Consider the following 12,241-nt stretch of genomic DNA (forward strand, 5'->3'; position numbering starts at 1 on the left):
AGTGGCGTCATCGGGCGGTGAGGCTCAGTACATGTCGGACCACCCTCGTAGAAGAATCAAATCGAGCAAAAATGATCATGCAACCCATGATTTCTGATAGATTTTTCAATGATCTTTCAGAATATGGGGTGAAAATTTTGAAAAAAGCTTTTTTGAGTCTCATTTTTGCAATTGTAGGAAAAAAAATGTGAAAATTTTCAGATTTTTTTTTGAACAACCAAAATTTTGACAGAGAATCCTTTGAGCTAGATGTCTCAAATCTCCAGAAATCGTGCACAAATTATTTTTCCTTTAAAATCGTATCTCTAAGAACATCAAAAATCAACTTCGCAAATACAAAATGGCGTCCGAAAGTCAAAAAATATAATAAATTATTAATTAATTTTTTACTCAAAAAGAAATCGCTTTATGAAAAAGTTTCACTGAACAAAAAGTATTTAGAATTATTGAAAGAATACTCATACGTATAAATTTTTCCAGGACATACTGGAAAATTTTCTAATTTTTCCGGAAAATGACCAGAATAAAAAAATCGAAAGTGGCTCAAAACATCTTGAGAAAATTCACACGTATTCTTCGAATGATTTTAAGCATTTTTTATTGTATGAAACTTTTTCGTCAAGCCAATCATTTTTTAATAAAAAATATCTAACTAATTCCGTGCCCTGTTACGCATTGGCAAACGTTTGCATAACACGCATAAATACATAATATCTTTCCATTAAAAATTATATATTTTTAATTGCACTACAACTCCATCCTTATTGATAAATCTATAATTGAAATTCCTCACATTTCATTCTCATTATTTTCACTTGTCAATTATTTTGTTTTCGAATGACAAATTCAGGGTAGTAGTTTCTCTCTGTTACTTCAATGTTTTTATTCCAGTCTTGATATAGAATAAATATTCCTAGAATAAGTAATCGTTCTAGAAAGTCGAAGGAGGGTTACGGTTGACTCGTTAAAACTACTGAAAATAATCAGTTCAATGAAGCTATTTATCTTCCTAATCCCGAAGATTCGGGCGAGTCCGATACCTATGATGATGATGATGAGGATGGTGATAGTGATGTAGCATCATCGGATGATGAGAGTTCCAACAATGGCGACATCGATTGCAATTTTTCGTCTCCCAAAATATCATATGCAAAAATTTTCTATCAATACGATTCGTCCCAAAACCCATTGGAAAACAATTACCATTATAATTAGGTTGATGGAGAAAAGCAGTATCCAGACGATGTAACTAATAAAAACTTATTATTTGAGAAGTATAAAAAAATTATTCTATCTAACATGCCAACTGAACTATTTGAGTATTTCTTTTCTGATGATTTGAAGAAAGTCATCATAGAATGTACCGAATCTAATGGTTATCAACTTACTCGCGATCGATTTGATGTGTTTCTAGGTATTTTGTTATTTTCTTCTTATAATACGAGGCATTCTCAAAGAGTCTATTGGTCTACTAATCCTCTCTTATGCGCTGATCCGGTTATATTTGCAATGGGAAGAACTGAGTTTGATGAAATAAAATCTAACTTGAAGTATTCTAATCCAGAAGAGGAAGATAAGGACGATAGGATCTGGAGAATTCGGAAAATAGTTGATATTTTCAATAAAAACATCAAGAGATTCAATTTTTTCTTGACTACACTGTCCATAGATGAAATGATGGCTAAATATTACGATAGATGGGTTCTCAAACAGTTCATCAAAGGGAAACCGATACGATTTGGTATCAAATTATGGGCTTTATGTTCCTACAGTGGTTTTTTATTTCACTTCGAGATTTATTGTGGAAAGAATGCAAAGGATAATCTACTACCAAATATTGCTCTTGGTTCACGTGTCGTTTTACAAATGTTACAGCACCTATTACACCACTGCACTTCAAGGAAACTAAATGAATACCATTATTATTTTGACAATTTATTTTGCTGTCCAGATCTATTACTTCATTTGAAAATAAATGGTCTTCGAGCCACTGGTACAGTAAGAAGTAATAGAATAAAAGCAACAAATGATATTAGAAAGCAAAACGGGGCACCTGGTTAGCAAAACACGATAACTTGAGTGGGATGAATTTCATTACTGTAATGGATTCCAAGCCTGTATCTATCCTTTCGACGGTTTCAGGAGTCACTCCAATGTCTAATGTGAGTCGTTATGATAAAGAATCGAGAAGTAAAATAGCAATACCATTTCCAAATACATTTTGCATTTACAACAAGTTCATGGGAGGTGTCGATTTGCATGATCAACATGCAAATCAAGTGCGGCCAAGCATACATTCGAAGAAATGGACATGGATAATCATGATAAGATTGGTTCAAGCTGCGGCTACAAATGCCACTGCTACAATGAACACGACGATTATGTAAAAAATGGAATTTACACGCGTACAAAAACTGTTTGGGAATCCCGCGTAAAAGAAAGAAAAAGTGAGAGAATTCACTATATCCGGAATATGAGTTGGAGCAAGAGTAAGGACAAACTATCGGGCGGGTTGGAGTCATAAACTACAGGAGAAGTGACGAGCTCTTGAGTCCGCACCCGTTGGTTTATGATAGAAGCAGATTTATATTTCACCATTTTTATGTAATAGGCATGCTATGTCACTTTTTATGTGGCCTTTATAGGTATGCAAAAATATGTTTGTCTAAAAAGTCTGATAACATAGGTATCTTGCTTATAGCCTACATTTTTAGTTGTTTCAACAAGAGTAAAACTTTGCTATTTTTTTATTCGAAAATGATTGGCTTGACGAAAAAGTTTGTCAAAATTTTGGTTTTTCAAAAAAAAATCTGAAAATTTTCACATTTTTTTTCCTACAATTGCAAAAATGAGGCTCAAAAAAGCTTTATTCAGAATTTTCACCCCATATTCTGAAAGCTCATTGAAAAATCTATCAGAAATCATGGTTTGCATGATCATTTTTGCTCGATTTGATTCTTCTATACAGCGTTCAAAGTGGGCATGAGCAAACGTGCACATTTGACGTTAATGGGTTAATATATATAATAATGATAAATAATAATAGTAAAATAATATAAATGGTCCCCTTTATTGATATATAAACAAAATAGTTAACGGAAGGAGGCAAAAGCTCGTGATTTTGGTCCAATCTTTATTTGCGCAATCGCAAGTCGGGTATTTTCATTTTCTAATTTCTTGAATTTTTGTCGCATTTAGAGGTTTAAATTATAAATTCTGTCCCCGTAAACGTCTATCATTTTATATAGTTTTTCCATTCCTGTGGTGATTATATGGGTCCTATCATTGAAAAGTTTAATGATATCCTTTTGGTCCGCATATAATTGATTTATGTTGGCTTCTATTTTATCGGTTTCGTCAATAGTCACTAATCCAAATAAACTATGACTCAGTCATCCTATGTCTCCAAAAGGTACCAGTCTTTTTGGCCTGATATTTTTAGGTCCTTGGACATCGGGTGATTGTATATGTCCCATGTTCTCAATAGCTCCTTGAATCTTCATTTGTATTTGTTCAAGAGCGATTGTCTTCAGATCAATGTGATCCTTGCCGATTATATTACTGCAAGTTTCCTCATCGAGATGCCCAGTACAATTTTATAGTAGCGACCGTAGGTCAATTATAGCAGTGGCTTTCGCCAGGAACAAACTGAGGTCGATGGATATGTATACTTTCCAATCTGCCCTCTTTATTCTCATTGGATCTATTCTTTCGTATTAAATTCCTGGGTTGCTGTCTAGCTTTGCTATAGAATAAGCTTGGGGTCCATAATAGACGAGGCGAATACGGAGAGAAAGGAGAGTAAGATTAGATACATATTAAACGAAAAGAAGTATATTAAAAGAAATAGTACCTGAAAGAACAGAACAAAGTAAATAGTGTAGACGAAGAATGTAGAATAGATAATATAAGTGAATAATTGAATTTATATAGTTACGACTGTAGCTTAAATTTATCCATATGTTTCCGTATTGTTTTTCCATTGGGTAATTCTAATAAAACGATTTTATGATTTAAAATTTCGACAACTTTCAGGGGTTTTTTATAAAAGCTATCGGCTTTTCCTACCCGAGTTTCATTCAATATCCAGGCATAATCGCCGACTTCCCCTTTAAAGGGTTTAGCGTGTTTATCGTATTGGTTTTTAGATTTTTCCTTTTTACGAATTTGATTATCACCCGCCGCTATCTTCAGTTCTGTCAAACGTAAGACTAGATCGCGTAGATATTGGTTATAGGTCCCTCATTTTTCCTCCCTAGGTATCTTCATGGGGAAACGAGCGATTCGTCCGTAAACTAGTTCAAAGGGGGTGTAACCAGTTCCATTATGTATACTCGTATTATATGTGAAAACGACAAAGGGGGTTAACCGATCCCAGTCGTCGAATTGCTCCGAATATATTCGTAAGAAATCGATTAATGGTGCATGGCTTCTCTCAAGAGACCTATTAGTCTGAGGTCTATATCCGGAAGTTGTTAACTGATGAATTTTGAATAAATGTAATAGTGATTCTACAATCTCCGAAAGAAAGCTTGTCCCGCTATCTGACAATATTGCTCTAGGGGCATCGAATAGGTATATTAAATGTCTGGCTAATGCGTCAGCAATAGTGGTTGCTCTAAGGTCCTTTATTGGCACTACAATTAAGTATTTGGTCAGATTGCATTGCATGGTCAGCAGGTGAGAATTTCCACTAGGAATGGTTCGTAATTTTCCTACGGTGTCTATCGATACCTTGTCGAACGCCTCGATTCGTGTGTCCGTAATCAGCATCGTTTCCTTAGTCTTGTGACGATCAATTTTCTTCTCAAGACAACTCGGACATTTCCGTACGTAATTTAAGATGTCCTTTCGTATTTATGGCCAATAATATCTTGCTCGAATTTTCTGATATGTCTGGTTAATACCCTTACGGCCACCCACTAGGCTGTCATGTAGTGTTTTAATTATTTCGGTCAGCTGGTTTGCCCGTGGGAGAATCATGTTCCCATAACAAACAATTACTTTTATAGGACTCTTCTCAAAAATTCTTATTAATATTTCTGTTAGTAATCCAGGTCCAAGGTCATCGGTATAGTCTCCTCGTCTAGCAGTCCGGAAACTTACTATATTTCTTTTAATCAGTACCTTCTTTAAATTTGTAAGTCCGACGTTTATAGCCTCTATAATAATGGAGTCATTATATTTGTCTTTTATGACTACAGAGAAAATATGGTTTTTATATCTGGTCGTTAGTATTTGTCCGACCTTAGGTTTCAAAGATCTCATATTGCGTAGGTCTATAGCCCCAATTTCACTTAATAATTTCGAAATAGCAATTTGGTCATTACAGTCTCGCGATATAAAATGTACAATGTTATCTCGTCGATAGGTTAAACATTGTTGGCTCGTGCTTACATTATTTTGTAAGATATATTTTGCAGGTCCTATTGAAGAATTTCTGCTTCCGGTTTCACTGCTTGAGCTTGGGTTTTTATAGTCTTCCGGTCTTCGATATTGGTTAATCGGTCCTGTCGGCGGTAACAAGAAGAATAATTCATCATCTACGGGTGTTTTTGAAAAGTGTAATTCTACAGGGCTCTTGTTTCTAGGATCTGACTCTTCGGGTATGCCCTCAAGCCCTTCGAATCTTACCATAAGTCGAGGTCCTTTAGCCATAGGAGTACTTCTGGCTCCCGGTATTCCTGTTTTAATAGTTGGGGTTACTGATATCTGTCGATATCGTGGCTGCCTTAAAGTTTCTTCAGCTTCCTTAATTCTTTCAGGACTTGCTCTTTTAGTCGTATCGAGAGACGTTGACTTTCATCTTCGTCCGGGCGATCTGTGTCCGGGCCACTGTCGTGTTCTAGATGAGTTTCCATTAATTTTTGCGAATCTTCCACTAACTTCGTTATTCTATTCGCCATTACCTCATCAGAATCATTTATTTCATCATATGGGACAAGGCTCCATAGCGTCTCTTATAGCTCTTGGGGGGGGGGGGTCTCCATCTGAGAAATGAGAAGGTATTTCTATGGTTCGGTTGTATCGCGCAAGGCTCATGTCATCCCAATAGTACGATTCATTATCTAAACTTTTATGTCTTCTCAAACTAGCTTCGAATCTTTCTGCTGATTTCCACACTTCGTTTGCCGATAAACTAGTCCTCTGTGCCGGGGCTCGTTCTTCGCATCTTTTAGTGGAACTTTCGTTTTCTGCTAATTCATCGTCTTCTCCAAAGTTCCCGCTGATTTGAGGTCGACTAACGTCTAACTCTATTCGTTCAGTAAATTCCGATTTATCACTCTGAACTTCATCGCTTGAGTTGTCCCCTTCCGTTTCGGTTTCTTTTCTCAGCTCACTATGTCGCGGATCTTCTATCGGGGGTCTGTCATCCGTACTGTCTTGGACATTTTTCGGATCTTTATCCTCCATCCTAGTTGAGGATAACAAGGGTCCCCGAGAGGAGCTTGCCTGTTTCATTCCGGTCTCGCTATCAGAATCCGAGCCACTGGCACTGATGTGTACGAAAAAGACGAATCTTTAATGAACTCGTTGCTATCAACCTCCTTCACGGCAACTTCGATAGCAAATTCATCAGTCAACGTTACTTCTTCCCGCTCTCTAACTTGAGGCGGGATTTCCTTGTCCAATTCATTGGATTTCAATCTGGAATCATCTATTGCCGCATCCAATGTAGTTTTTCGTAACGCCGTTAGTCTCTTCGGTAAAGGTTTATTCTTGTCTAATTTAGTCCTTTTTTCAACCTCCACTTTAAGTTTAGAAGTGCTGGGTCTGGGTTCATTCGGTAGTCGGGGAGTTTTTTCTGCGGTTTTCACAGACTTCTTGCTTAGAATTCTTTCAGCAATGGTATTATCTAAATTTGGTTTTTCTTTATTTGTCTTGGCTCCAACAGGCCTTCCTTTTGTCCTCGGTTCGTTCGAGATAGTATGAGCCCTCTTCCGTTTACCAGTCAATTCCTGTGGCTCTACTTTCTCTTTCTTGTCTGTTTCTTTTCCTCCAGTCTTACGCTTTAGCATCATTACCTGAATCTTCGAGATATTTTCATTCAGCTCTTTTTCTTTCTGAACCTTTTCGTCTAAATACTCTTGCAAGTTCATCCGGTTCCTTGAGAGTGCGTCTGCGTTGCAATTTAATTTTCCGAGTTTATACTTGAATGTATATTAATATTCTGTGAATTTAAAGAACCACCTCATTAGCCTTTGTCCTGGGTCCTTACGATTATGCATAAAGTTTAGAGGTTCTTGATCAGCAATCAGGGTAAATTTCTTGCATAAGAGATAAGGTCTAAACTGATTCATCGCGTATAAAACTGCAACACACTCCTTTTCCGTGGTAGTATAGTTTCTTTCCGCTTTATTCAATAACCTTGAAAGATACGCTACAGGCCTTTCATGACCATCCACTTCTAGTGATAAAACCGCTCCTATTGCATAGTCCGAAGCATCTGTGGTTGAGGTAAAGGTCTTTTCGAAATCAGAAAAAGCTAGGATAGGAGCCTCACAAAGCATCTGCTTCAGCTTTTCGAAAGCCTCTTCCTGTGGCGGTCCCCAGTTATATGTTTGGTCTTTTTTCGTTTAATCACTGAGAGGCTTGGCTATCTTCGAGTAGTTCTGGATAAACCGACGGTAATATCCGGAGAGTCCAAGAAAAGATCTGACACTTTTTACTCCATTGGACGTTGGAAATTTCTTTACGGCCTCAACCAATTTAGGGTCCGACTCAACTCCTTGCGCACTAACAATGTGTCCCAAGAATATTACTTCTCGACATAGAAAATTTACCTTGTCCGGTTGTTACGTCGGTAAGTCTTTCAAACAATTTCTCTACTTTAACTTCATGTTCGTGTAAATTCTTAGCGTAAACTATCATGTCATCCAAATACACTAACATTTTTACGTTCAACAGTCCTCGCAGCAACGCATTCATCATTCGTTGAAAGGTCGCTGGCGCGTTCATTAGTCCTTCTGGCATTCTGATATAATGAAAATGTCCATCAAAGGTTGAAAATGCCGTCTTCTCCCTGTCCTCCACTTTTAAGGGAATTTGTTAAAATCCGCTGATTAAGTCAAACGTTGAGAAATACATCGAACCTCCCAACTGATCTAGAATATCAGCAATATTAGGTAATAGTCTTTTTATTTAATTCTCTAAAGTCAATAACTGTCCTCCACCTTGGTGTGCCATCACTCGCTGGGCTGTTAGGGACAATCCAGAGCGGCGAGTTATAAGGTGAATTAGATTCTTCGATTATTCCTTCCCTTAAACGTTTTTTAATTTGCTCCAATATAAATTCTCGGTGCACAGGAGAATGCCTATACTGTTTGGTATTAACTGGTACTCTGTTCTCTAAGTGTATTTCATGTTCTATCAAGTTAGTATACGGTAAAGGTCCTCCAAGAAGTAAAAATACATTTGGATATTTGTTCAATAAACGTTTAACACTCTTGAGTTCATGCGAGCTAAGGTGTCCTGTTCTAATCAATTGTAATAATTGATTACGCCGTTTCTCGGGTTGATCCATAGTCTGTGGTCCCTGCAGGCTACCTTTCTGATCTGAATTCGTTTCACTAGAGAATTCCGATTTGTAATATTCAAACGGAATAGTTTCCTTTGGGTCCACTTCTATTGTTACTTTTCTCTCATGGGTATTGATAGCCATAATCTTGCAGGTCTCATGATCATTAATGACTATGCCTTCCCCAAGAAACACTTTATCGTCAGCCACATTTATTTTAGGTAGATACCCTTCTGCGAGCGTACTCTTCAGCAAATTAATCTGTATAAATTCACGAGTCCTTGGTGCTAATGTATATCGTACTGTGCCAACCGCCAGTCTCTTTTTGCCATTTGTAATCTTATTACTCGCATTTTCATTACAGGCCAGTCGTTCAATTCCTCGATCTAGGTCCGCTGCAGTTTCAATATCCTATACATCATCCTCAGGAGTTCTAATAATCATAGTTTGTACCAGATCATCTTGTAGTCGGTCAATGGGAACATCATTCGGTAAGAACGGTATAGGGTTTATTACATCACTATTTACCATTATGCTGTTATGATAATACGAAATCACTGTGTTGGTGTCGATCAAATAATCTCTGCCTAACATTCCATCCTCTTCAATAGAAAAATTGTTCCAAACTATGTGGAATTTAACGGATTTTCCATTAATGGTTAATATTGCCGTACCTATGGTCGGAACGTTGTGTGCCGTAGTACCACTCAAGGTAGTAACCTCCCTCGGATCAAACCTCATAGTCCAATTTAATGCACTAAACTTAATTAAGGTTACGGCTGATCCATTATCAACCATGAACACGATCCACTTTTTACAGGTTTCTGGTATGCGAAACCTTACTCTTGTTGGCGCATAGATCTGATTATTTTCTGTGCCAAGTCCCCAATTTGAGGCAACTGCGATGACTGGTTCATTAACGATTGCGGATTTCTTAGTATCGTCATCACTTTAGCCGGAGGTACTCCCGGTTGTATCGGACGTTGATACTTCCTGGATGTCGGTCAACATCGTCTTCGCATTCGGTTGTTGGTGTTGAACTTTGTCTTGGTTCTGGCAGCACGTCTGACAGGGGCCCGTTCCATTCGCTGCTGGGCGAGCCCCATCCGAGTTTAAATTATTTGCGTTATTCTGTTGCTGGTACTTTGGATTACGTCTAAGCTCGCCTCTTTTCTGCTGGTCATCGGCTATTGTTCCATAACGTTTACCAGAGGGATGGTAATACGAGTCTGTGTCCGGGTTATATAACCGTCCTTCATGCGGTCCATTATCCTGATAATTCTTGTAACGAGGCTTCCCGTTCTTATTTTGGTACGGTCTCTGCCCTTGAGATCGATTCTATTGCTGTCCTTGGTTATTCTGGTTATTCGTATACGACTGCTGTTATTTCTTTGTACGAACAATTGTTGGATTTCTGCGGGTAATTCCTCCCACTCGTCTTCTACTTGTTCCTCTTAATCATTTTGTTGGTCTTGTACGAAATTAACATTGAGGCTGCGCAAAAAATTTGTCCATTTGTTAGGGTTCGACTCCCCATGCCTTGCCCTTGATTTATTTCTTGTTTCTATACGCAATGCTTCCTTATAAGCATCCTCCAAGGTTTTAGGCTATTTAATATCCACTAAGTCTCCAATTTCTTTTGGCAATCCATCTATGAAAGTCTTAATAGTCGAGTTGCACATTGGAGTCATCATCGTCTCGGTGTAGTCTTTTCCGAGCTCTTCTTTCAGCGCATTCTGTGCACAGTTCAACAGAATGTTTATCCTTTCGTGAAAGTCTCCAACAGTGTCCCCTTGCTTCATACGCAGACTATGGATTTTAGAATAGTAGTATGCGAAGTCCTTGCAAGGTGCGAACCGTTCCTTTAATATTCTGATTAAGTCATCAACTGCCTTAATGGATTTTCCATAACTGCAGTCGTGCGGGTATTCGTAGTTTAGCAATTATTAACCGGACAAAATTTTGTTCCTGTGTATCTGATATCAATGCTCTTCCGTTGCGAATATCCTGGATGAAGTCTTTAAGCGGCACATTTTTCCCATCGAACTCCGTAATTCCTTGTACTATATTTTGTAGAGTAAAGCTGGCCGACATACTGGTCAATAACTGTAAAGTAGCCGACTCCATTTCGTTATGGTCCTATTTACGTTTGTATCTTGCTTTCTTTTTCATATAAGGCGCACTAAATTTTCCCCGCAGTAGTTTATGGATTATATGTGGCCCAGGGTCTTATTTTTATTTTTTAATATCGTAGATAAAATAAAATAAAATAAAAAAATAAATAAAAGCGACAATACAATAAAATTTTTCGTTGTCAATAATAAAAAAAATAATAATAATAAATCCTAACAAGGTTGTGACGGTAAACGTCCTATTAGCGCTAGCAGCCCAACCGTGCGGCTGCCTGCGAGGGCAGCACCTACCGGTTGGGGAAAATGTAATGAGCGAATTCGGCACGAAGCAGGACGAAACGCGCGCGAATATAAATGAACCAATTGAGGATTAGCTATCCGATCATTCAGCTGTTTAACTGCAAGTCAGAGTTCTCCGCAAAAAAAAATCCCCAAGGGAAATAAGCAGTGAGCCCACCGATCTTACGAACAATAGGTGTGACATTTCCGCGCTCGCGACAACTGACTGTGTGTGAGTGAGCGTGAATGGGTGTTTTCGCCATCGAGGGCGAAAACCGAGAGCGGATTGTGCTCACGAAGGACGGGCGCTAACGAATTTGCCTCCTTTCTCGTTGCGAGTAGTGCGCTCAATACAAAGGTAAGCTGGCCAGCTTTATTTCGCGACTTTGCTTTATTTTTCTCACGCGCGGGATTGATTGCTAATACCTCGTACTTGGTAAGCATCGATAGCGTGCATGTGCTAACCCGGCGAACAAAGAGCTACGATCGCTCCAACGCTGCATGTTATTGACGCGCGCGTACTTTGTAAACATAAACACGCGGCCAAGTGTACTGTAGAGAAAAGGGAAATAAACTAACTCGCATGTGATATTGATTATAATTTCGCTATTATTACTTGCAACGAATAGCAAGTTGGTTGACTGACTCCCGTCCCCTCCTGCTCTCCGACTATTAAATTTGAGCATTTCGATAATACCGTGCGCATCTCGACACGCCTGCGTACCGAATGAATAATCGGATTAAAACGGAGCAATCACCCCGTTACAAGATAAATAATTAGTTTATTAAATTATTCGAATAATAATTAATCAATTAATTATTCATGATTAATATACTAATTAATAATTCAATCAATTTATTCAATAATTATTAACAAAATACTAATTATTAATCGTTAATAATATATACCTATCGTTTAGTAATAAAAATGAAAAAAAAGGTAAAATAATTAAGAGAAATCTTAATAGCAGGATGGTACGCTATGATGCCAAGTATCAATCCCCTATTACAACAGAATAATGAAAAAAAAAATTCGTCTATTTCACAGAAGGGAAACATTTTGCAAATGCGCACATCAAATTTCAAACGATTATTCATGAAATAATACCCCAAAGAAATTTTGCTAAGCCGCGTTTCGACTTTCAAATATGTATATATATATTTTTTTTTATGCAAAAGAATCACGTTGCCAATACTAGTCGGTCAACTAAACACAAAATGTGGGAACGGAAGAAGCACGCACCAGATATCAGAAGCAAAAACTCTAATTATGCTTACGCGACCAAAAACGAAACTCCGCCGAATTCCTGAG

The 12,241-nt window shown here is 37.9% G+C and overlaps 2 protein-coding genes across 5 annotated transcripts in view; both read left to right on the forward strand.

Moving 5' to 3' along the window:
• LOC131672143 (uncharacterized) overlaps nt 1-12,241 on the forward strand; it is a 984,265-nt gene that overhangs the window by 63,138 nt on the left and 908,886 nt on the right. The window lies entirely within an intron of this gene.
• LOC131672345 (piggyBac transposable element-derived protein 3-like) lies at nt 1,510-2,387 on the forward strand. The gene is made up of 2 exons (XM_058949503.1): nt 1,510-2,056; nt 2,143-2,387. The coding sequence occupies exons 1-2, from the start codon at nt 1,510-1,512 to the stop codon at nt 2,385-2,387; spliced, it is 792 nt and encodes a 263-aa protein (XP_058805486.1).

The sequence above is a fragment of the Phymastichus coffea genome, unplaced genomic scaffold, assembly GCF_024137745.1.
Source record: "Phymastichus coffea isolate CEN01 unplaced genomic scaffold, Cenicafe_Pcof_1.1 PCOF00011, whole genome shotgun sequence".
NCBI lineage: Eukaryota > Metazoa > Arthropoda > Insecta > Hymenoptera > Eulophidae > Phymastichus > Phymastichus coffea.

Coding starts and splice junctions, on each gene's coding strand:
- LOC131672345 (XM_058949503.1), top strand. CDS start 1,510: ATGGGAAGAACTGAGTTTGATGAAATAAAATCTAACTTGAAGTATTCT. Junction 2,057..2,142: donor AAAGCAAAACGGGGCACCTG/GTTAGCAAAACA, acceptor CGACGGTTTCAG/GAGTCACTCCAATGTCTAAT.